This window comes from Aptenodytes patagonicus, chromosome 6, assembly GCF_965638725.1.
Source record: "Aptenodytes patagonicus chromosome 6, bAptPat1.pri.cur, whole genome shotgun sequence".
Lineage (NCBI taxonomy): Eukaryota > Metazoa > Chordata > Aves > Sphenisciformes > Spheniscidae > Aptenodytes > Aptenodytes patagonicus.
The window spans coordinates 49,952,911-49,979,268 of NC_134954.1; the positions used below are offsets into that span (position 1 = coordinate 49,952,911).

Here is a 26,358-nt window from a genome sequence, read left to right on the forward strand (position 1 = left end):
GAAAGGATTGCAGGATTAGGCCCTTCAAATTTTAGCTGAAATCCTGTTACAAGCAGAAGACTGAATAAAGTTGTAGATTTGCTTGGTAAAGGATTTTGCTGTTCTGTTTGATTGGTTTTCAATTTTTCAAAACAAATGGGTTTCATTTTGGTTATTTATAGTTGTATGCTATTGTGTACTTTTTCTATAGACTAACAAAATTAATAGACAAGCATATGTGCATCATCATGCAAGTTAATTTGTTTTACTTTTCTAAAACAACCCTATTGATGAGCTACAAAATATAAGCAGCTCGAGCTAATGGCTCAGCAGAGTTGCATGTTAACAGGGTAACAGCAACTGTGTGCAGTCTGAGCTTAATGTCTCTACAGTGCACACTTAAAAATGAGTGTGGCTTAGTTAATAACACTACTGCTTTGTCATAATAAGGTATTTTCAATTTATTATTCAAGAATCTTATTATACTGCTTCTGTAACACTTGAAGCCATGTGTTGCTCACCTGAGTAATCACCTGCAGCTGCTAATCCACACACAGACTTCTGTTGAAACACACAAGAGTCTTGTTGGTTTCTTTGCTCAGATGAGTATCAGGTTTTTAAAGCCACTCTGTGTGTGTATATATCTTATATAAATAATCATTAATATTTAGGAGACCAGCACTAGGACCTGGCTCAAAGTGAGGCTAGAACAAGATGGGAACATGGATGTGGTTGTGGTTGGTTCCCAGTGGGGCAGCAGTCAAGTCCAGTACAGAAGGGCACAGAGAGCCACTGTCGTGGAGCAAACAGTAGTGGGTGTGATCTCTAAATATTTAAAATTAGAGGAAAAATATTTTTTTGTGAATACTTTTTTCTTTATGTGATGCAAGCAGAGCAGAAGTGCACAGAAGCTGCCATACATAAGATGACAACTTGATTTACTGTTGTGCTATTGGTGATCTACCAGGAGTTTGTTTTGAAGGAAGAAAACAAAAGCCTTACATGATGGATCTGGACAATGTTGTCCTACAGAGGAATCTTTTCTGATCCCTGCTGTTGATCAGTTCAGACTATGAACCATGAAATGTAATTATGCTTATTAGCTTGGCAGTCATGTCTGCAAACTTGCTAGTGCTTATAAAGTTATTTACTCCTGTCCAAGAGTATTTTTTCCCATTAATTTTGTGCCAGTCATAAGTAGACAACATGAACTGTTACTTATGTCCATTGTCTAACTAATAAATGAGACAGTGGTCAGAAAAGGATATAAATGATATAACACACCCCCACCAATCAAACTAAACAAAAAGCCCTGAACTACTGACACATTGAAAAAAACAAGAAGGTGTTAATTTGCAATGATGCAATACTAAACTTTTTGGGGTTTTGCTTTTTTTTTTTTTTAAAGGAAGCTTTTTTTTTTAGTTCAAACTATATATGGACTTAGTTTTAAATCTTTTTTTAAGAATTGTTTTGGGAGTGAAGGAATAGAGTTGGCTGAGCTGTTTTGCGCATTCTTATCTGTTTTATTCATTTTTATCTTATAAGAAATATTGCTGTCATTATATAAATAGTCACAGTATCACTGGAATGTGTGCTTATTTTCTTGGGAGAATTAAGTTTGAGAATGATGGTACTAGTTTGTTCTCCTGCTGCCTTTGTCTCTGGGGCTTTACGGATTTTGGGGAAGATGACAGGAATAGCTGCAGCAATCCTTACATGAAATCTCTTCAGATTGCTTTATTACTTGGTTATTTTGCGTGCAAGTTTCTTTTCTAAAAGGTTTTGCCCATATCTATTGTAGTGATTTATTACTTGGTTTCTGTTTCTTGTTTATGCACAATATAATTTATAACATATGTGATTTTGAGAGAGGAGTATCTAGAACAGACTGGATGCCTTAATTTTTTTATTTGCTTTTTAATGTTATGCTTTGAATCTAGATAACTTGCTGTCTTTTTGGATTGCTCTTTTTGTTTTCTATAGAAGTTTGTGTATTATATACTCACAGGAAGCATGATTAAGAAATTGAATAGGTCTCTTCCAACTTCAATTTCTTTACTTCTGTAAATGTAGAGGCTCCTGCAGGATGGCTTTGTATAAAGTCAATCAAAGGTACATCAAATCAAATTTGTCTATCCCATGCAGTTTGTTAGTACAAGAATACTCGGGTTAATGATGCTGTCAAACATATTACTCTTCTTATCTATTTTTGATACAACTTAGCTAACTCAATCAGTAATTTAAATATAGTATATTCAAAGAAATTTTGCTGCAAGTTTCTTGTGTTTTTTTTTTTTTCTTGAGCCCTTCCTAAGGAAAAAAAAACCCTATGCAGTTCACTGTAAAATATAGTAGGCTAGGCCTGTTAATTGAACACCTCTTGTGTTGTTCTGTGTGATTAAAAAGCAGTATTTTTCAAATCATAAAAAACGGTTTTTCCTTGTAGTTGTCAGCTTTGGCTGAGTCACTTAGTCCATTTCACTAGATTAAACACTTTCTCCTTAGACTTTGGAGAAGGAAAACAGTGTCTTTGTCATCAACACTTAATTCCTGGAAATGTATTCAGGCAGGTTTCATCTTCCATTACGTTATTTGACTCTTAGCTAACTTGGTTTAGGATTATACTTTTTCTGTTCTAAATCATGCTAATGATACTCACATAAATTGTATTAGCTTTGGTAAGAATATAAAAGGACATACTTTCTTTCCAAGTTCAAAGAGCTATCCTAGGTTAAAAAAAAAAAAAAACAAAACCAAAAACCCAAACCAACAAAACCTGTACCTTTACTAACAGTGTGTGAACCACCTACTTAAACTGAAAATCAACACTGAAATGTAGTTGGTGAAACTTTTCTCAGAAGTTAAAACTGTTTTCATTTCTAACATAACCTATTATATTACTTCAAATGTCTTGAGAAAAGAAGAAATGTACATTTAAGTAAGATAAAACAAGAACAAAATACTTGCTTTGACTGTTTCATGGGAGTTTCAGAGACCCTCTACGGCCTTCTGTGGAATAGTGTGTGTCCTTAGAATTTTTTAAGAGATTTTTTTTTTTTCCGTCGGAAATGTGTAGATTATTTTAGTAAATGATAGAAATAGTGACTTTTTAATGAGGTTTTACCTCTTCTTCCTGGTCAGCATGGATTATTTTTTGTAGGCCTCCTCTAAGTGTAGCTGTTCAGGTTCAGTCATGATCAATGATTGTTATTTAGTGATCTCAGATCCATGGTCAAGGAAAAGAGGATTGGGCCCTAATGGATTTTTCTCTTGTTTGCCACTTCTATCAATAATACAGCTGATTTTGACTTTTTTCAGTCCTTGCCCAATATCTGTATAACTTTCACAGTCAGATTTACAGACTAAACTTATTACTACAGAGGTCAATCTGGAGGACTTGACATACAGGAGATAGGCATTATTTGGTTAGGTCCTCATTCAAATTGCCTGAAGCTTCAGGCACATCAAGATAACGAGTATCTTATGGGATCAGAGCTTGTAAGCATGGTTAATATCTTGAGTTTTCAGGTGATACGATGAAGGTAGGGGATCTAGAAAAGTGAATTTGAATATACCAGATCACTGAAAAGAACTTGTGCTGCTCACAACTGCTGTTCCAGGTTCTAGCATTTCTGACCTTATGTTCTTGATTACTTTCAGATCACGCTTTTAATGTTATCCTCACAGTTACAGGAACTAGAAACTTAGTATTTCTTTTAAATGGAAGTTGATAGTCTGATAACATTATATGATTCCAGAACCCTAGGAAAAATCCTGTCTGTACATTAGTCTGGTCTTGCATAGAATAAAAGCATGAAGCTGTTTGTTCTCATTTATTGACAATCTTTAAATATGTCCAGAAAGAACTGGGACTGCAGTGTCACTGCGCAGGCAGCTGAAATACCAGCACTTGGATTTGATGAATCAAGCCTGCTCTCTTCTGTGTCTTTACTTGACTGAATATCACATTTTACAGGGTAATATTTCCCCAAAGAAGAATTTAAAATCAATAAATAACTTGAGACAAGGATAAGGTTTATTCTACAGAATAACTGCTCATTGTTGGCAGTTCTGAAATTCCAGTTAAAAGTGCCTCAGTCTTCACATTTTGAATGTCCCTGTCATGTAGAAATCTCATTATATAGAACCAAAGCAGTAAAACAAACTGTTTGTTTGTTAGTAATGTTTTAAACAGTCAGTGGAAGACTTTACTTGTAAATCAATTGTATCCTGGGCTGCATCAAAAGAAGCGTGGCCAGCAGGTCGAGGGAGGTGATTCTGCCCCTCTGCTCTGGTGAGACCCCACCTGGAGTACTGCGTCCAGCTCTGGAGCCCTCAGCATAAGAAAGACACGGACCTGTTGGAGCGGGTCCAGAAGAGGGCCACGAAAATGATCAGGGGGATGGAACACCTCTCCTGTGAAGAAAGGCTGAGAGAGTTGGGGCTGTTCAGCCTGGAGAAGAGAAGGCTTCAGGGACACCTTACTGCAGCCTATCAGTGCTTAAAGGGGGCTTATAAGAAAGATGGCAGCAAACTTTTTAGCAGGGCCTGTTGCAACAGGACAAGGGGGAATGGCTTTAAACTAAAGGGGGGTAGATTGAGACTAGATATAAGGAAGAAATTTTTTATGCTGAGGGTGGTGAAGCACTGGCCCAGGTTGCCCAGAGAGGTGGTGGATGCCCCATCCCTGGAAACATTCCAGGTCAGGTTGGACAGGGCTCTGAGCAACCTGATCTAGTTGAAGATGTCCTTGCCCATGGCAGGGAGGTTGGACTAGATGACCTTTAGAGGTCTCTTCCAACCCAGACTATTCTATGATTCTAATTCTTAAGTGTTCTTGCATGAAAATACTGCCAGTACAATTATAATTATGGTGAAGTCTCTCTCTCAAAAGTTTATTTTGTATCTGGTCTGTCCCTAATTTCTGAATGTAAGTCTTGATTGTAAAAGAAACTTAAAAGCAAATGCTGCATTGGTATCATCAACATTGGCATTCCTTACTACCTGGGAGCCCAGTGCAGATGAGGAGCCTGTTGTGCTGCAGGCTGTTCTAATGTGGGATAATACAGTTTGTAGCACAAAATATTTGCAGTCTGACAGAGGGCTTTTCTCTGATTTAGCAGCTTTGTTATCAGCTGCCAAACAGGCCTCCTTGCTCAAGGTTACTACCCTGTGAGGAGAGGTAAATTTTGTACAAGCTTCTCAGCCTTCACAGTTCACACTTGGACATTGAGGTTTTTATTGATGCTGTTAAACCCAGTCAAACCTCTCAACTAGATCCTGCCAGGTACATCCTATTATGACAATAAGTGATAGAAGAAGGGGTGTGTGGGGATAAAAGGTTTGGGACATAACACAGGTCATCCAGTCGCTTAGTTTTCTTATGTGTATATTGCATGATTCAACAATATTAATGTTGCCATAAATAGTATTTTATTTTGTTTGCTTGTATATCTTTCCTCATCCCTTACCTAAATGTCATAAAAATAAAATCCTTGCCTGCTCTTCCACAAAAGGTTAGGATAGAGTTTCACTTCACATCTTGATGATTTTCAATTTTTACCAAGTTCTTATTGAGGTTTTCCTCAAAAATGTCTTTTCCAATTAAATGCGTTAACTTCCCTGTACTGTGCTTACTGTACCTTTAGTCTCTGCTCGAGAGATGTAATACCCTTCCACAAAAGGTAGTCCAGTTCTCTATCATAAGTGGGTAATCTGATAGCAGATGGCAGGAAGGCCAAAAGATGATGTTGCATCTATCTCTGTTGAATGGCATGCTTCTGGGACTAAGGCTGTCTTACTGCTCCAAGATCCCTGTGCTTCCTTTCTCCTAGTGTAGAGGTCCCAGCAAGAGACACAGGAAACTTCCAAAATCCACTTGAAAGGAGAAGCAATATAGCAGGAATGAGTTGTACTTTAAAAAACACTTTCCAAATTGCTAATCCCTCCTGTGTCTCTGGTTTTCCATAGCATCCATTAAGGAACATAGGATTGTTAGCTCATCATTAAATCTCTTCCTAACACTGGCAGCTGTACTGTATATATCCAATTCAGAGAGGTTCACAAGCCCCTGTCCTGTGTGCCACCATCCACTGCAGGTCAAACAGCACTTTGTGTATTAATCTTGAGGCTTGTTGTAAAGGCAATGACTACATATGCTACAGGATTGCAAATTACATTTGGATTAAAATACCCACTACAGTGAACCTTGTTACCTAAACAAAAGAAACTTGGATAAGCATGAATACATCTTCCTGACTTTTATCCCAGACCTCTGTTTTGTCTTACAACAACGTATCTCTTTTAATTGAGTGTATCCAGATAAATGAATCGCAACTCACTTCTGGCGTGTCCAACAGCTGTCCTTTTTCAATTAAACTCCCCCTTGAAGGTTTACTTCTTTTATAAGGCCCATAAGATGTAAATCAACAACTATATTACTAGTCAAGGCATGTTGTCATTTCAGTGTTTCCCCATGTACTGTTTTGCTTTGAACAAAATTAGTAGAGCAGGGACTGTCTGTTCAGTAACACAAAGCATATTATCAATATTTCGGCAACAACAGCTAATTCTAAATAGTAGTTCAGACATTACCAAGAAGTAGTTGAAGAAATAACGTTTAATTTATTCATTGGTGAAGCCTCCTGTGTGATAATTGCACTGCATTTCACTTTCTTCTGTTGTAGAAGAACCATCCCTTTCTAGGCAGGATTCTCTACAGTGCAGAACAGTTCAGCCTCTGTTGAAGTTGATATAAAAGTGTTTAGAAGCATGTGGAAAGACCACAAGATCAGGCAGGTCTGGGCCCTTGATGCCATTATTAAAAACCATTCATCATGGGGGTTCTGGTTCTCCTAAGGAAGTTGTTAGGCACAAATAATTCAAGGGAATCTCACCAAAGCCTTATCAAGGACTGCATATTAGTAATCTGGTCTTTATGGAAGCAAAGGCTGTTTAATACACTCCAGAGGCAGAAATAGGTCTAAGGAAGAAGAACAACTCCTAATGAAGTTATCAAATTAAAACAGAACAAAAGAAGATAGTGTAATAAAAAAAAAACCCCAAGAGCTTGATATTCTGTGGCAGAAGAGCACTATAAACTGTATATGAATACCACAGTTGATATTAATTCCTTATGGTTGAAAGGTATGTAAACTTGCAAAGAGTAATAAAATAGCCAAATGTATATGTTAATCTTTATGATGAGTGAGTGTTGAGCATTTCTAAATTATGTCTCTTCTTAGGTGACTAAACCAGTCTTTCTATAGCATCTGCAATTCACAACAGGGAAATAAAAATAGAAATAAAATTGCCAGGAAAAAAAACTTGTCAGTTTTTGGCATCAGTAAAGAGTTAATGAATTGTCTCTTCCTCATCACAATCAAATCTTATCTTAGATTAAGGACTGTATGGATTGTTTTCATCACCTGAGACAAATATGGACATTATCTCAAAGCCCTTATTATCTAAACTTTTGAAAACAAAACTCATGCTTCATTTTGTAGAACAGCTCAGTTCCCTCATGTTAGGGAAGTCAGAACTGCCTGTAACTATTGTCTGCAGCATAAATGCGAACTTCACCCTGGAGGAACGGAGCTGCTGCCAGTAAATAGCAGTAATTCCCTCCCTGGCTGATAGAAGAGCTGTTGAAGACTGTTCTCTACCAAGATGAACAAAGATGCTGTTAGTACTACCTCTTCTGAACTTTGCAGCATCCTTTGAGTCACTTTGTGATCTGCAGTTTGAGTTGTACTGTTCCAGAAAATGGATTTCTACACACTGCCACATAAACAAATGAGCCATGTTTAGTTCTGTTCCTCTTTAGTTTTTGTCAGTCTATATTGAAAGTCATTTTCTGCTAAGATTTGAATTTTGCTCTCAGCTGTTTGCTTACAGCTGTATTTAAGAAAAAATTCAGCCTGTTTAATGATCAAAAGTGCTATAAGCTCCTCTTACTACTCTGTCAAGCATAGAAAGTCATATGAAAAGATATTTATTATCTCTTAAACACTTCTGTTTATACACACAGTAATATTTCTCCAGAGGTAACTAGCTGCATGTGTACTGCAAAGGAAGGTTAAACAAACTGCAAATCCAAACAATATATTACATGAGTCATGTCTTCAGCTAAGCTATGTGCTGAGAATTATATTGGCATGTGGGGGAGCTTTTTTTTAAATAGGGACACTCCTGTACTTAGTTTTCCAGAAAGAGCTGAGGTTTTATTGTATTTCTTTGAAAAAGCATTTGTACCCCATTGGAATACTAGCCCACATAACAAGTCTTATTTGATGTACTAAATTTAAAGTGCAACAGACAGAAGTGTGGCCAAAAGGAGTCTCCGTCTACTTGACAGAGAAATCACGAGCATCTACAGAATGTAGACGTGAAGTGGCAGCATGGCCTAGTGTAAGCATGTATGTATGATCACGTTACTAACACTAGATATCAGTCTTTGCTGACTGTCATTCAGCAGAAGTGCTCTGTAAAGTGATGGCATTTTTTTTAAAGTGATCAAATTTAATTTGATCTCAAGATGTAATATTGTCACCCTATGTGTATTTTTTGCACTACTAATTATGTTTCTGAAGATGGTAGTTTACAATCTTTTACAGTGTATTACATTCTGAAATTCCTACAAGTATTGAAGTACCTGGGTTTTCACTAAGACATGAGACACTACTTCTAGTGCTTTAGTGTAAAATGTGTTATGTCAATTGCCCCTAAACCATGCTTCAGATCTGAAGTAAGAATTGTCTAAATGCAACTTAAGTAAATTTTTTTGATGCATTGGGATTAGCAGTACTACTACTAAGACTTTAATACCTGAATAGCTTTGGGGATAGAAATATACTCTGTCTGCGGCACTGTGACCCCACATAGAATAGGAAAGACAACAAGAAGTATGAAGCAATTCTAGTTTTAATAAAAGATTTGGATTTTGTGTTGAAAAGTGAAGCCGTCTTTGAATGTGATGCAAGCGTTTATTTCTTATGTACATCCCCCAATAAATATGTGTAACCTTAGGCACATTCATTGCCTTAGAAAGATTGAAAGTAACAAAATACTTGCTGCTGTTACTTCAAAGAGCATCTTGTTATTAATATCTTTACTCTTCAACATGAACTGTTATAAACATTTTCAATATTTGGTTGTTAAGAGTGATTTCTGTCATTCTATTGTAAGAGGGGTCTTATGCTCACAGTATGTGTTCTGTATTTTTTTAAAAGTGCATGCTTTATGATCAATGGGATTACACTGCATACTTAATCATGATTTAGAGATCTTATATATGCATTAATTAAAATAGATAAAAAATCTTCATAGTTAATTATGCATTAACATTGTTCAAAAAAAACTAACTGCAAGTGGATACAAAAGCATATGAAATAATCATGCCTAAAAAAATTCTATGTAACAATAATAGAAACTTGATGATGATACTAGATACAATTCTTGGCCAGCGAAATTTGAAAATAAACAAAACCACAAGAAATTATACTTGCAAAATTCTTGAGTAAATGATTGCTACTTGCCATGTAAAGTTTAAGGGTAGACTCTTATTGTGGAGATTCAGTTGCTCTGTTCTGTTAACGCTAACGAGAGTTGCATTGTTAAATTTGCCCCTTAGAGCACTATAGATTAATGAAAAAATACTCTGGTTGATGTATACTACATCTTAGGAACTTTCAGACTACGCAGATATTTGTCCATACATTTTCAGCCTGCTGCACAATGATTTATAGTTGTATGTTAGTATTGTGAGACAACAGCCTCCATGAAATCTTTCATTGTTTCATAGCTTATGTAGTGTGAGTATAGCAGCTTGACAAACATAAATTTAAAGCATCACAACTTCATATAGTGTTTCTGTCAAACTGATTCTTCCTGGTATTTCTCATGTACTAGTTATAAGGTGGTATAACCTATAATTTTCTTGTTCATCAGAAGTTCAGAAGCTCTTGTTTGGTGCAGATGTCAGGCAGTGAAGAGTAAGTACAGATTGGTAGAGCAATTTTTATGTAAGCACACCTCAGTCACTGATCAGATTGAACTGGCATAGACTTCTGAAACAGATAAAGACTTAGGGAGCATCATGACAATATATATTCATCCTATTTTACATTAAAGTCCTAATTCTGCAACTGTCCATGCTGCTTACAGCTAATGGACACCCTTGCTCCACTCTGGGGTAAACATGGTGACTTTCCAGCCAGGGATAGTCTAGAAATTGGTACATACCAGATTTATGTGGCTCATTCTTCTCCTCTGCATTCTTAATTAAGGTGGCACAGCACTATTTGCAGCTTGTTATCCTTTCATACAAACCCCAACATATGCATGCTTCACACACACTATGAAAAGATATGTCTGGTAACTGCAAACAGCTCTTTCATTAGTGTGTGCCTCGAAGGAGCTATGGTATATGCACAGATGAGCTCAGGGCCCTCATGAGTGCCTGCAAAGGCCATGGGGTTACCCACAGCTTCACTGGTAGGAATGTATATCGGCAGCAATATAGAGGGATAGTGAAGCAAGCAGTATTGGTTATGATTGAAGAAACTGAAAACTGCCTGTGAACATGTGGTGAGCAGGAACCAGACCACAGCTTTAGCCACTGATAGCTTCCTTATTTGTGTTGAAACCTGTGAAAGCTATGGGCAAGGTGAGTCTGACCATCTATGGCCAGTGCCAAGGCCTATGCTGCTGACGTGGAACTGTGGAGGACCCTCTGCTTATAGATGGCCGGAGCCATCAAAGAAGGCACAGTCATGGTGCTGAGCTGTGGGTGTAAGGAGCTTGTGCTTTGTCAACACCCAAAGTGTGTTATGCAGTCTCTCTGTCACACTTTTTCTCTTCTCATATTTATGTTGCCAATATGCTTAATTTGTCTTCATTTTCCATGTCCTCCTGGTAGTGCTTTGGGAGCGATCCTTTAGGTAGGTTATTCTTCTAATTGAGGTATAAATGTGGGACTTCAGTGAGTATGATTATGTAATGGTAAGCCTTGTACTGATCCTCCGAGAACTATTTTTCTTAGTATCTTAACTGAGGAAAAACAGCTAATAAAGAATGGGTTAATAATAGAGAAGCAACAATGTAACACAACTGAAAATACTATATAAGACATTGAGAAAATAAAAGTACTTTGCCTGAAGAAAGCTTAGATGTATGACATGCATGTTAATGCTTCCTTATTTTCTTTTGAAGGATCGCCGCTTTAACGATGAGATTGACAAACTGACTGGATACAAGACAAAGTCACTCATGTGCATGCCCATAAGAAACAGTGATGGAGAGATTATTGGTGTTGCCCAAGCAATAAATAAGACTCCCGGAGGTGCCCCTTTTTCTGATGATGATGAAAAAGTAAGATTACCTTTACTTTTGTATTTTTTTTAATGTCTTTTGTAACTCAGTAGACTCTCGTAAAGATACTTAATCCAAATAAGTAAATGGCACAGCTGTTGTGTTAATGATGGTTTTCTAGAAGTGCTTAACATAAAATGTAAATTTTTGTTGTTCTCAACATAAAATGTGTATCTGTTCTGTAAATGTGGGATATCTTGTGGCTGAAACTTCAACTTAATGGTCTCTAAATCTTATGTAGACTTTTTCATGTAGATCTTAATAGGAAGACATTTTTATTTTTGAAAAGTTATCTGTAAGAATAAGTTCATGGGGGGGGGGGGAAACTGTCGCAGAGACACTCCCGAGTTTACCGACTTTAAAAATTGCCACTTTCTCTTAGTGCTCTCCATGGGATAAATGCCTGTATCATATGCAAAAGAAACTTTATTTTAGAGGAGATTATGCATATGCAACTTTATGCTGTTCTAAAATATAGCAGACTTGCAAATGCCCGTGAAAGGACAAAGAGGGCAGGAAGGGGACACTAGGTGTAATATGAAGCAAAATTTGGTGAGTAAAGTAAGCTCAAAAGACAGGAGAATAGAGAGAGCCAAAAGGAGGGAACTTGAATTAAAGAAAGTGGGGAAAATAGGAAATGGCGCTGTTGGGGGCGGATGCATACAGCTGAGCATGGAGGGAAAATGTGTGTAGAGCCAAAAGATGACTGGGGAAAAGAATGGTAGAGGGCAGCAGGCTGGGGAGGAGCAGAACAGCAACTCTCTCTGCCCAGGAGAGAAATGGAGTCTCCTTCAAGCATGCAATAGGGAAATACACTTCTGTGTATTAAAATAGTATTGAATCTCATTTTTGTGGAAGTGTAGTTAGAGGTGGACTTTGCCCCCAAAAGCTGTTGATTCAAAAGCAGTTAATATTTGATGCAGAGCCATCGTTGGTGTATTACATACATGTTGATGTGTCTGTGCTATGACAAAAAGATGTTAAGTAATGCCTGTTGGAAGGGGAAAATTCTGTCTTATTGGTTCATCTAAATAGATGGAGATGATTTTCAGAATCAAGATAGCTTGACATGAACGAAACGCATTATAAAGCTAAGCTAACAGTGGTTTATAAAGGCTGTGAAATACTGCATAAATGAAACTCGTCTTCCACAGAAACCACAGTAATTGTATTTTTGAGTACTTCTTGAAGTTGCTATTACATTATTTTTACTTGTTATATACTTACAGCAATACATTTAGAGCATTGTGCATAACCATTTCATAGTTTGAAACAATTGTTTGGTGAGCATAAGAATATGAGTCTTTATATGAATAATGTCTGTTAATAGCATCATACTCTAGTTTGCTGTGCAGTGGGAGTAATTTAAAATTGATTACCTTTTTGAAATTTCAGTATGTGAAGGAACCTTTTGCGGCCCAGGTGGGAAAATCTTTGCCTAGTGAAATATTAATAATTGGGTGCATTAAAGTTGAGAGAGTAAAAAGGAGCACTCATTATTTTTATACCTTGTCTTAGTTATCAGATGTCTTCCAACAGAAACAGTTATGAGCAAATATTTCTTTATATTTTTTATTAGATTATTTCGTATAGCACAACTTTGCTATCAAGTAGAGGTCTTCCAGCAGTTATTCTTAGCAACACCTGCTTATGCGTGAAGAGCCAGCTTGCTTGCTGTGTACCATTGTTTGCTTTTGGTGCTTTCCCTAAATCTGTTTCAACATTACGTTCTGATCTGATGTGCTCTTGAGCTGCTTGTTAACTTCTTGCTAAGCTTCAAGCTTCAGATTCCCATTAAGACCTAGCCGTTTGCATCCAAGTTGAAAGACTAGACATGTTTGGATTATAATCTTTAAAATACATTCAACAAATAAAAGGAGTGCTTTTATTAGGCTAACAGTAAGAAAGCTTATGGTTTGACAGACTAACAATATAGATGGCTCAGCTGTCCAGTTATACTTAGTACCATAGAGAGAGCTTTTAAAAAAAAAATATTAGAAATGCCAACTAACTGTGGTTACTCTTCACACCAATGCTATTAGTAATTTTATAAAACTGAAAAATTAATTACAAGAACAATACTTATTGCAGTGTGTATGTGTATCTGGCATCATCTCTTGGTTAGATGTTTACTTCTAAATATGTGTTGAGTAATAAGGAAGAAAGTCACAGTCCTATCTCTGGCAGTATCACCTATTCTAGTACCACATTAAAGACAACTTTTCACAGAAAAGCTTGTATTTTTCCATAAAAATAATTAGCGCTTAATTTCTATTTCTGCAAGGTGTCTGTGTAACTGATTCTGCGTAGTGATTTAGTTTGAATTAAATAACTTTTAAAAATAACTCTCAATTTTCAGATGCTACTTTTTCAGACATCCGAAGTGACCCAGTAGTACTTAAATTGTTTCTTTGTCAGTTATCTAAACTTTTGTAACCATTAGTTTAATTCTGAATTACTTTTGGTTCTTGAAAATTGTGGATGTTGAATATTGATTTATTAGCATACAATACAAATCTGTTAGTGTATGCTACAATGGGTACCAAATGCAAATTAAATAAAATGAGCCCTTCTCTGAATAGGCTTTTTTCTGCACTTCTTTTTATTAGTACTCTGTCTGTGTAAAGGGAGTTTTGTTTAAAATGCAGCCTTTATCATGGATACTATATTTGATTATCATACATTCAACTAGCAAAACAACTGTGTACGTGTGAATTGTGTATTACATAAACATATTAATATAAATATTTGATGCCAATACTGAGGCTGTGGCATTTGCTTCCATTCAGTGACTTCTAAATGTTATCTAAAATCAGCAAGTTGCCTATAATTTAATTGCCATCTTTATATTATTTTTACTAGTCATTTATATCACTGTTATAATTATAAGCCTGTATGTTAGAACTCCTCAAGAATATATTCAGTGGGTTCTTACATGTAGAGTTTATGGAAAAATAGATGAGAACATAACCATTATCATGCCCTGTAATAGATCTTAGATTTAATGAGGCCTGGCAGTCCGTGTGCTGTTATTTCCAAATCTGTGCTTTTAAGTTTCTTCACTCGCTAATAACCTAGAAAGCACGATATACCTCTGGGAAGCAAGAGAGCACACACTTCCAGGAGAACATCTTGCAAGATTAGCAAACAGTTTTACATCGTAATATCAGCAACAGTGGTTGTGAGGAAAGGGGGCAAGCAAAAACTGGGAAATCCTTTTCAAAATAAGAAAAGATCTACCTGGGTATTAAGGCAGTTTGTGCAGAAAAGCCTGATGAGTAGCTGGCAAAAGATGTAAATTCAGCTTTATGTTGATGTTACAATTTCTGAAGCTGCTAATTGTCAGAATGGTTAGAAAATGAAAATGTAAATTACTCATCCTCTTCCCTGCCCCCCCCCCCCCCAAGCCCTCTCAAAGAAATGTCAGTATCATTTAAGTGTGACTCCTGTTTGCAAGTGTCCATCCTCTCTTAGTATTGTGCAAAGCAATTAAAATAATCTGTTGTGGTTTTTTTTACAAAGCTACAAGACTATATTGTATAATGAAATGTCACTTGGGGGCACTACTGTCTTGAGTCAATAGGAAACAAAGAATTATGTTTTCAATTAGAATTAAGTAGATGCTAGCATCATTTTTATGTACTCTTAGTTATTTTCAGGAAGTTAAGAGCAAATAAAATATTTAAGATTTGAGGAGTTTTTAATGCTCCCAAGCTGTAACCAAGTTTATATTTTGCAATATGTAAAATGGAGTATTAGATTTCAAAGTTTTTTCTAGGTTGCTTTTCCTGGCAAATTTTCAGGTTTTTCTCTTACATCTCTGACCATCTCTGGTCATAATAACACAGCACTAATAACGAGCCTGAGTGAATTTTCCACATGTAATGGTTGTTTCCCCACTGCCAAATTTCTTTTCTGCTTTTGATGTAAGGGAAGTGCAGAACTAGACTTGACAGCCACTGGCATGAGAGAAAATGTTCTGTCTCACAACGTGTTTTGTCTCCCCAACATCAGTGGCTCAGTTGAACAGTCTGATTTCAGAGATTTCTCCAGTTTGACACAAACAATAGCAGAATACGTTATTACTTTTGTATAGCAGCCATCACTATTACATTATGTTGTGTAATTGGTAACTTTTTGGAAAAAATAGGCTGGTGGTATACATGAAGACACCAGTTCATCTGCACAGACATAGAGTAGGAAGATTAAAAAACCAAACCCTTGAAAAGAACTGTGCACCCTGCATGCATTCCCGGTTCTGTCCTGAAGATTCATTTAAGTATTTGTGCTGTTTGCTGGTGAGTCATACTTGCTCCAGGACTGGTGAGAAACTCAGCCTAAGAGCTTGACAGTCTTTAGTTTAGATTTTTGTATGCCCTTTAGAGTCTTCTGAGATGCAGTGCCAAAACAAATCTAATCCTCCATCAGAGAGGCTCAACAAACAGCAGCAGCAGCAGCTCCACTGTCACTTAAACTGGCATCCTGGTTCTCTCTGGCTCTGATGTCCTCCTAGTCTGAAAGAAGTGAATTGACTGCAGGGAAACTACTCAGGACAGCCAGCTTGAATTTAAATCCTGCTTTATTTTCTGAAAAGCAGTAGTTTGAATGCAGTGAGATCCCTCTTGGGGGGGGGAAGGAAGAATGGGATTTGGTTATCTGTGCTCTGTGGATAATTTTATTAGGAAATATATCCAGATTCCAGGATTCAGCTGGTGTATGTTTGGTTTGTGGGGGCTTGAAGATACAGTGTTCTCGTACTCCAATGTCTCTCTTTCTTACATTCCTAATAGCAGCCCTGTGATTCTAAATTGCCCAATTTAATGTGCTCTTTTTGGTCCGTATTAGTTAAGGCTTAAATATATTCTATGCCAGGTCTACCGTAGTGATGAATGATTTGCAGGGATTTTGCTATACCTGCTAATTTGTTTTCTGTGAGTTTTTGTGTGATGGGCTTAGAGTCACGCTGGCAGGTAGCTATTTCATAGTTAGGATGGTTTCTTTATCTTAAGGAAGTAATCTTAAATAAAACTACTTAAGTAAATAAAACTACTAGGGAAGGGAGTGATCCAGAACAGGCAAGCATCTCTGACTGTTGTGAAAATGATGACCCCAGCTCTGTGAATGTGTGGAATTTACCAAAAAGTCACCTGAAAATTATTTTGATGGGTCCACTAGAAAGGAACATAAGAAACAAATTAGGTAAGATTTTTTTGTTTGTTTCATATATTGTGGTATGTGATGACCTCCTGCTAACACTTACCTTGGTTCTCTGAAAATCTGCACGGCAGTGAGACTCCAGAAGCTATTTTTTAAAATTGGCATAATCCTCAAAGGTATCATGTGGCCCGTATGTCACTTACATACCAATGCAAGAGACAAATTTGCTGAAAGAAGGCAGAAAATAACAAAGACATTTGAAGGATGAAGGTGCTGAAGCGCTACAACTATCTGGGAAAACTCTAATGGTCTATTAGGCACAGTTCTCAAAAAGTACTTGCTACACAAATCTAAATTAAAATAAATCACAGTAACTGAACTCTCTTGCTGGGGGAGTTTAAAACAATTTGTCACTAGAATATTGGCTTTATGAAGGCAGCTTCACACCACTGGTTTGCAACCAATAGCACCAAATGACTGCAGTGACAAATATTTGAATGGGCTTCTTTCAGTCTTGCATAAGTTCAGTTATGCTTTCAAGTTAAGCTGAAAGTCTAGATTTCTTTTTAATTACAGAACTCCATAAATGTGCTTGGAACTTAACAAAAATATATCTGTATCAATGCCTCTGTTTTGAGATTGGCAGTTAATATTTGAATTGGACATCTTCATCTCTGAGGTATGGAAGCATGTTTAAGATATCTTAGTGATATTTTAGTGAACTATTTATTTTTTCAAATATAAATGTGTGTATTCCTAGGCTCAGGGGCTACTTTGCTGTGTGCTTATGGTACATATTAGACTAAATCCTCGATATCTGTTTGAGGCCTCTAGGTGCTATCATAAAACAAATAAACACATTGTCAGATTTGGCATCAGGAAGGGTTTCTCTATAGAACAGTTCAGTGAAGACTCTTATGGGTTTCTTTTCGTGGGGTCTGGGGTTTTGTTCTTGTCTTGTACAACGGTGAGAGTGGGGAAGGTATCTGGATTCTTCCTGCAATTGCCAGCAGGAATCTGAACCTGTTGGCTCTTCCCATATTTCCTGTGCTTGTATCTTCTTAATACAGACAGACTTGAACAAATACGAGCTCTTGTCTGCAAACTTAGAACTGTCATTTGGCTAACGCTTGTAGTATTTGACTCAAAACTCAATAAACGGAAGAATCTCTGCTGACTTCATGGGCTTTTAAACATCAAACCTCTGTCCATTTCTAGCGTAGGAGCACTTCATTAAATGCAGACCCCCAAGTCTATTTTATGAAGCTTAAATTCATCCAGGTCAGAGCACTGTAAAGAAATTGGTTAAGGATCAGTTTTGGCTTCTGTATCCTTCCACTGGAGGCAAACGGACTCCAGTAGGCTGGACACAGTTTGTGGTAGACTGTGCTGTTGATCAAACACTCTGAGATATCTCGATTCACTAGACATAGATGACTGCTTAATTCCTTTTGTGAACATTCATTGAAAAGTCAGAAAACTGGAGAGGTGGTTATGCCACCCCCGCACCCCCCTCAACACAACAAAGGTCAGAGTCTCCTTCAAGTTAAGTTTAACTTTTTTTTTTTTCCCCTAGGAGATATTTTGTCAGCTGCCTAGAGTCTGAAGTTGCCTCTGAGCTTGAAAAAGCTGATCAGATTTAGAATGGTAGTCAGTCCTGGAAACTGAGCCATACAAAGAGCCATGAGACAGAATAAAACTTTCATAATATTTGTTGGATGTTTGTGGTCAAGACAATCTGGTTGGCACACAGAAGAACCCTGTATGCATTTCTTCCCATGTTGGGCCTCATGTCTATTCAGCTCTATAAGAACTGTGTTGAATCTAATCACAGTAAGGGAGCTGCTGTTTTATGTACCCAAAGCTATGCGCAGGTTATGTTAAATCCATCTAGTAGATATGAAGATCATCTAGGGTGTCTCTTGGATCAACTATTTCAAGTGGATTAGAGAATCACCAAGGAAGCATTGTAGTGGTTATTGTAAGGCAACCTCTGCAACTGTGTAAGGACTTAAGATGTTTTCATTGCCTAAAACACAGACACGCAGAGCCCTGAGCCTTCAACAGGCTTATGGTAATAGGCAATGCTTTACAGCCTGAGTTATTAAGGTCTTTTTACTGTTTTGGCAATTTGTGGAAGCAGACTGATTGATTTCCTAGGAAATTGGAGCCCTTTTCTTTGGATGTGATAGCATTAAGTGTTTGCATTTAATGCAGCATTTGAGAACACATTGCTGCTTTCCTTCATGCTTAGTTCAGTCATATTATCAAAAACTATACTTGCAATGATTTTTATTAATTATGTCCCTGTTTGACAGAACTCCAGAGGCATTGTGAGGATAAGTGATCCATTAGAGACATTAATTATGAAGCATTCAGTAGTACCTTGGGTCTAAGTCTTGCTAAGAGACCATTGGGTCTTCCTGCAAATTCTGAAGCATAAAGATAGCCCTGGAGCTTGTGCTCTGTTTTCCCCTTTCATTGGTATTCACAGGGGGTCGCAGCAGGCCTGGAGTCTTCTGGTCAAACATGTGAACAGACTTCACAGGAAGACTGGTAATGCAACAAAATGCGTTGATCATGGGACCCCTTTGCCTTGCCTTTGTGCAGCCATACCACGTTCTTCAGTGAGAAGCAGAATAGTGTAAAGTTTTCAACAGAAAGCCCAGAAGCCAAGAATTCTGCAGTGCTGATGGTAATTTTCCAGACACTTCAGTAACTAGAAACTGTGATGTTAATATTACTTTTATCTTTTTTATTAATACTATATTAATAGAATTTTCACTTAAATGCTTTAAATACCAAAACAACAATAATACAAGAGCTCAGGAGGATTGGAACTTTGGTTCATCTGTCAGCAGAAAGAAAGCCTGCCAGAAAATAGTCTGAGGGCTATGATGTGTACTTGTGTTACAGTATAACTCCTAGGTACTGTCTATAGAAGGAATTGACTAGAAAAGCTTTTTTTCCCTGGAGAAAACCATGTTATTACATTACCTAAGGAAGAAAGTTTTTACCTTCAGCTGTCTTCCTTTTCTTGGCAATACTCCCTTAAACCAACTAAATTATTTTGATCAAATGGCTCATTAGAAAAATCTTGTTTGCTTCAGGTGAAACCTGCATTGGGCCTTGTTACAGAAGCATGTAAAAGGAAACCTTTCTGGTCGGCAGCTGGTGAAGCCTTCATTTCTGACAGTTACTGGAGATGTGCCCTGTGGGCTGGATGGGAGTTTTTTTGTCCTTAGTGAAGTGTTTTCTGAACTTCTGTCAGTCTGTTCAGTTCTCCGTAGCTGTTCTTCATAATAACTTCAAGGCTTGATATGCTTTTAGAAAATAGCATTTCGCATCTCCTGTGAATTGCTTATCTTTCCTGAAGCAGAATGAAATGTTCATACAGCAGTTCCTGCCATCAAAAGTATTTCCCACTAGAATAGTGATGCTGAGCCTGTCTGTCACTATAGGTGTTACGTGATGAGATATTGAAAATTGCTTAGCAAATCACTTTGCTAAAAATTAAGTCAACCTCTGACCTTCAACATGTTATTACAGGCTTCATAAGAACTGTAATTAAAACAGTATTCTGTCATTCTAGCTCTGACTCACGGTATGCCCTTGGGCAAATCATTTTACAGTGGTCTCTTCTGAAACATAATTCTAAAAATGGCATTAGGTGGTTCCATATGTACTATCAGACTTCCCATTTTAAGTATTCTTACTTTATAATAAGGAAATTTTTCTCCCTCTTGGGTGCAGCCTGAGCCTTTGAAGCCTTGTTGAATGCTTTCTTTGCATGCAGCAGCTGTAATCTGGACAGGAAACACCGAAGCAATTTCACAAAAATCTGTTTCAGCTGTTCATTTAATAGTCCCAGCTTTACATATAATATTTCTCATCTCCATGAAAATTGTGCCACCCTGCTGTCCTTGATTGGCTTGCAAAAGTGTAACTGGTCTATAATTGGTGAACTCCTGATTGTACATTAGAAGGAACTCGGTCCTCCTCGATGCTGTCTTTGCAATTGCCAGCCTGAGAGATTCATGTCTGCATCCCAGCAGTTGAAGTATGTAAGCAGCGGTGTAGCTGTAATGCCTGCTAGGAGTGTATAGGAATGCATTTCCCTATATCTGGGAAAATGGCTGTTTAATTCTGTGGCCACGCATTAATAAAACTCTTGTCCTCTTCTTTCATAGGAACATAAGAGAAGATTGGCCACCTCTGATGAAAGGTGTGTCTAACCCAGTGACCTTTCTCTGTCAGCTGCTGAAAGCAAATGCCTGGGACGAGGCAGGCATGGGATGGTATTTCTCCCATGTACTCCACCAGTTTCCTGTGATTTGCAGCTCAGGGCCAGACGCAGTATATTTGTATTTAATACTACCCCAGGGATTTTCTACTTAAGAATTTATTCAGGCATTTCTCAAAGCAAGACAAGCCTCTAGCTTTCACAATATCCTGCACATTGTGTGAAGAAATGCCACCTGACTTCCATTAATTTCATGTTATTCCTCCTTGTTTTGCTTTTAGTGAACACAGTGAAGAGTCGTTCCCTGTTCATTTTCATGCCAATTGTTTTGCCTTAAAAATCTTCAGACTTTAAAAGCAGTGAAGTTCCCACCTGGAGCAACAAGTCTTCCTTCCCTGCAGTCAATTGTTTGCTTTGGCAGAAGGGGTGTCTGATCCCCAGAGCCCTGGGCAGTGCTTCTGGTCTGCTGTGACAGTCAGTACTTTCCATGTCTGGAGAAGCAGAAGTCACTTGAATGATTTTTCTGTACACTCTAGCCTGAAAAAAAAAAGGAACCGTGCTTAGTGTTGTAAAACTATCTGTCAGGTATGCCCAGAACTGTTTTTGAAAGCCAGCGCAGATCTTCATTGCTTGTTGGCATCTTGATGCCACTGCGTTACTGGCATATAAAAAAAAAAAGAAAGGTTTTGTTCATCATCTAACCTAGTTAGTCTACTTTGCCAATTGTTAACTTTAGCAAAAACTGTTACTGTTCTTATGAAAGATTCCAGAGCTCCCTGAATAATTGTGGAAGTTGGGAAGTGTCGTGTTTTTGATTAAAAAAAAAAAAAAACCACCCAAAACTTACAACAAAGCATAAAAAACCATGTCAGGTCACCAGTGAAAGTTAGTCAACAAGATTAACAATTACTGTGCAACAAGATTACATGTTCAGAGTAAGCTGACTAGAATTAAGAAAGCTAAAGCAGTTTAACCAACTAATGATAATGATTTTGCATCTTTTGCCTAGCTGGCGAACACTAAACTAGTGTTAAAAAAATAAATATTATGATGATTTTTTTCAGTCAGAACATTGTTGGAGCTGTCAGACAATTGAGCCACATTGTAATCATGAATGATGGTTGGAGATTTCCGCAAGGAAATTATGCAGTACACTTCAGATAACTCTTAACAGGGTAAGCAAACTGTATTTAGAAAAATATTTCCTGTAAACAGCATAGTGATACAGGCAGAGGCACCAGGAAGAACACTTCATTTAACAGTGCTTTGTGAAAGCTGTGAGTAAGCACCTTAATTGTCAATTCCGTCTGTGGGGAACCCTTTTACTTAGAATATTTATCCGCATACATTTTCAGCGAAACAAAAAAATATTTATACTGGCAGCTATCAAGGCTACAGTCTTTGGACTGAACTTGACATGAATGTAATCCTAGTATTAATTTGCTGGCAATTTGCTATCTAGGTGATAGAATGGATAAAACAAATCTCTTTTTTTTTTTTCTTTTTTTTTTTTTTTTTTAAAAAGGCTTTTGCTGTATAAAAACAGACTAAACTTTGCGATGCTGGTGTCATGGTTACAAGGCAAATTCAATGATAATAGCTCTCTGGCATGATAATAGCTCTCCAGTGTTGTGGTGTGCTTGTAAACTGGGAGGTGAGTGGAAATGCCCTGGAACTGTAGTGGACAGGGCCCAGCATGTAGAACTGTGTTGTGGGATCCCAACTATGGGGAGGCAAGTGCTGAGCGGTGATGGACTTGTGGAGATCCAAGAGCTGAGGATGTTCTAGGTGCCATGTGGCAAGACGTCAGCGGGATGTCTTGCAGGACAGTGGGGCCATGTGTTGTGGTCTGAGCTGAAGCTGTCCTGCAGACTTCCTACTAAGGAGAGGAGGCTTTGAAAGAAGGGAGATTGCCAAGATATGTTACCATAAACACAGTCTGAATTTTCCTTTTCTGTCACACACAGTGGAAAATGTGTTTAGTGTGGTTAGTGGGGGCTACATGCTCACTTTTGTGCTTGAATCACAAAGGTTTATAACCTGCTCTAGCCTAGGGTTTCAAGGCTTCTCCTTCAACTCAAGGTGTAAAGTCATGAGCTTTTAATCCTGTATGTCTGGAAGCTTCAGTTCTCGGTAATGGAAAAGATTGTTGCTACCCTATTGGACATGCACAGCAGCTGAAATGTGGCCTCAGTAATACCACTGTCACAAGGGCAAACTCTGATCTCTAGTCTCTTAAAGAATAGCAAATAATTCTGAACTTCAAGAAGTTGGCAAAATCTGACAGAGCAGTAGGGATGTGGATGACTTATAAAAGCTGAAGTCTGCCTGCAGAAGCGTTAAACCAGCAGGTTGGCAAGAAGCTTCTCGCTAACAAATTAGAACAACAAAATACTGCATCTAATTGAAGTTTTGGAAAAACATGCCATGTAGAGACTGTAATTTTCCTTATAAGTGGAGACATGATCTGTTTTTCTGTGATGTCATGAACACCTGACAAAATCTGACCACTGAGTGATAAACTCAATAGTTGCTGCCAGCTCAAGCAGTTCATATACAAATGAAAGCATTTATTTTTCTGAAGTGGGTTTTGGGAAATCACCATACGCAGGAAGCAGAGGCCATTCCAGTGAGATGTGGAAAGGTGTAAGCCACCATAAGAGCCTGTAGGAATGAGCTTGAGCATTTCATGTGCTCAGCTATCACTCTTATGAGGTTTGAAGTTGCTGCATTGATGTTTACATTCGGAAGAATAAAGACAGGTGTTTGTTTTCCTTTTTTTTCCTCAACCTGTTGCAACTTTTCACATATTCTCTAAAAATTAGGTTCCATTTTCAGAGTAGAAATAGTGGAAAAGAATGGGGAGTAACTTATTTTATATAAGCCTCTGTGTTCTATGTGTAAGGAGGGTTTAATATATGTTAGTCAATAAAATGAATTCTTCCACTGACTACTCAGTGATCATCTTCCTCATTGATGTAATGCTAAACTAGTATGTCCTGAACATTAAACCAAAATACTTTAATTATTGTTTCATCATGTACTTAGACTTCTTTTAATGAAAACTGAACTAGAGATGAATAATTTGGATTGATTCTAATTTAATTTATTCTAATTTGCATGGCCTTCTGTTTTGCTTCTGCTGTCAGTTTGTGGATTTTATGAGAATAGATATGTCAAGTCAGATACTAAGATCTTTTTTTTTTATTATATAAAAAGATTGATTTAGATGTTAGACGCTTATAGTAAATGTGAAGCTGAAGCTGGAAATATCTAACTTAAAAATATCCCTGAGATAGTGTTTTAAACAGAACCTGCTTTTCTGGGATAGCTGCTGTAATTCTGATGTGAAGTTAATCAGGCAGTGTGATTTTTATGTGAATGTGATTATGAAAGCTATGAAAGTGAGTATCAGGAGCAATAACCAGAACATTCTGTATCTGGATGCATCTTCTACAATGACGGAGTTATAGCAGCAGAACTGTGTTGGTTTTCTTTTTTTAAAGGAATTATTTTGCATTTACTCTTCTCTCAATATTTTAATTTTTTTGAGTCAATCCTGTGTTCTACTTTTCCTGGGGGCAGAGGTCTCTGCCTGACTGGCAGCAGCTGCTGCTGCTGGGAGCATCTGTTGCCGTGCCTAATGGTATGGTTATATCCCCATTAGTCTGGTATTGGGACTACTGAATTAATACTCAAATTTGTGGTCTTGTGGTTGGTACCGTTGCATTAACCAGAGCTGCATACTGATACCCTACCACTTTCCATTTGCAGTTACTGTCACAGAGAAAACCCCAGGAATGGGCTGATTGTAAAATAGCATTCAGAAGCGCATGTAGGAATGCAGAAACTGTTGTCTCTTTAAGACAGGTTGTTGCAGCAGGGACTGGAGAAGTGGAGGCAAGGAAGGGCAGGGCTGGGGCAGACCCAGGCTTGAGGGCACAGCAACAAGTGATGGAGAAAGCATCCTGCACTCCTGCGTTTGAGTCTAGTTCTCATGTGCCACCAGAAAAGGGTCTCGCCCCCTCTAGTGGCTTGCATTCCTACTTGTTCGTGATGATAATATAAAATTAAATGAACACGTATAACTACAGTAGTGCCTCCCAAAGGTAAGTTGTGACTGTCCTTTCGCTTAGGGTTTCTGGTATTTCTGTACTTTTTTAGCACTGAAAGGGGGCAGCTTGTTTTCTAAGTGTTAATTAAATATAAATCTAGTTATCCATCTTCATGCTTCTTCCACGTTTTCTGATAGACACTTGCTCCACATCAATGCAGCCCAACTTTAGACTAAGAATGCTACAAGTGTTTGTAGCTCTCCATGTCAAACCAGCACTTTACATTTCTAGGTGAGGATTGAAACCGTTCAGTGCTCACAGTCGCGTTATGTAAGTAGTAGCAGCCTGTTCACACTGCCATCAAGTGGATGCGAGGCATTACGGCATCAGCGTTGTGTTTGAAGTTTCTCATCGCCTTTGTATTACATCAAAATCTTAATAAACCTATCTTCGCTTACTTGCATGTCTGATTCTGACAACACCCGCAGAGGCCTCTCCTTTCTGCCTGCAATACTGAAGAAGCAGTATCAGTTCTCTCTTCCCATGTAAGCACATGGTTTTATAAATCAAGATTTTTTGCTCCATATTTTGTCTGCAACTGACTTACCATATAAGATTGATTTTTTTTTTATATCGATGTCCTTATCACATGTGAATAACTGAGACTTCACTTATTGTAGACTGAAGTACTCAAACATTAGTAACTGCCAGAATTGAAGTCACGTTCACAACTGCATTCAGAGCTTTCCATGGATCATGTTTGCTTTATGAGCAATATTTTGCTATTTCTTCTCCTGTGACTTTGTCATGTAGCCTCAGACCTTACTTGCCTCCCACTTTTCAATGCTTTTCTGAAGATGACAAGATGAGGAGATCCAATCCAAAAATGGACTCAAACAGCTAAAGCAAGACTTTAAGTGTACTTCGGGCATCTTCATTCAAAAATAGTCTTATGGTTACCTGATCCAAGAAATACCTTGCACTCAGTAGTGAGGGGCCCAAAACTGAACACAGTATTTGAGGTGCGGCCTCACCAGTGCCGAGTACAGGGGCACAATCGCTTCCCTACTCCTGCTGGCCACACTATTTCTGATACAGGCCAGGATGCCATTGGCCTTCTTGGCCGCCTGGGCACACTGCCGGCTCATGTTCAGCCGGCTGTCGACCAGCACCCCCAGGTCCTTTTCCGACAGGCAGCTTTCCGGCCATTCTTCCCCAAGCCTGTAGCACTGCATGGGGTGGTTGTGGCTGAAGTGCAGGACCTGGCACTTGGCCTTGTTGAACCTCATACAATTGGCCTGGGCCCATCGATCCAGCCTGTCCAGGTCCCTCTGCAGAGCCTTCCTACCCTCGAGCAGATCAACACTCCCGCCCAACTTGGTGTCGTCTGCAAACTTACTGAGGGTGCACTCGATCCCCTCATCCAGATCATTGATAAAGATCTTGAACAAGACCGGCCCCAAAACTGAGCACTGGGGAACACCGCTTGTGACCGGCTGCCAACCCGGGACCTCATACGTTATAATTATGTATGTCACTTTGTAAGACAGA

At 38.1% G+C, this 26,358-nt stretch overlaps 1 protein-coding gene across 1 annotated transcript in view; it reads left to right on the plus strand.

Moving 5' to 3' along the window:
* The window catches only part of PDE11A (phosphodiesterase 11A), a 142,244-nt gene that overhangs the window by 7,220 nt on the left and 108,666 nt on the right, over positions 1 to 26,358 (plus strand). Inside the window, exon 2 of the mRNA XM_076340748.1 lies at positions 11,194 to 11,352. Within this exon, the coding sequence (XP_076196863.1) occupies positions 11,194 to 11,352 (159 nt within the window). The remainder of the gene's footprint in view (positions 1 to 11,193; positions 11,353 to 26,358) is intronic.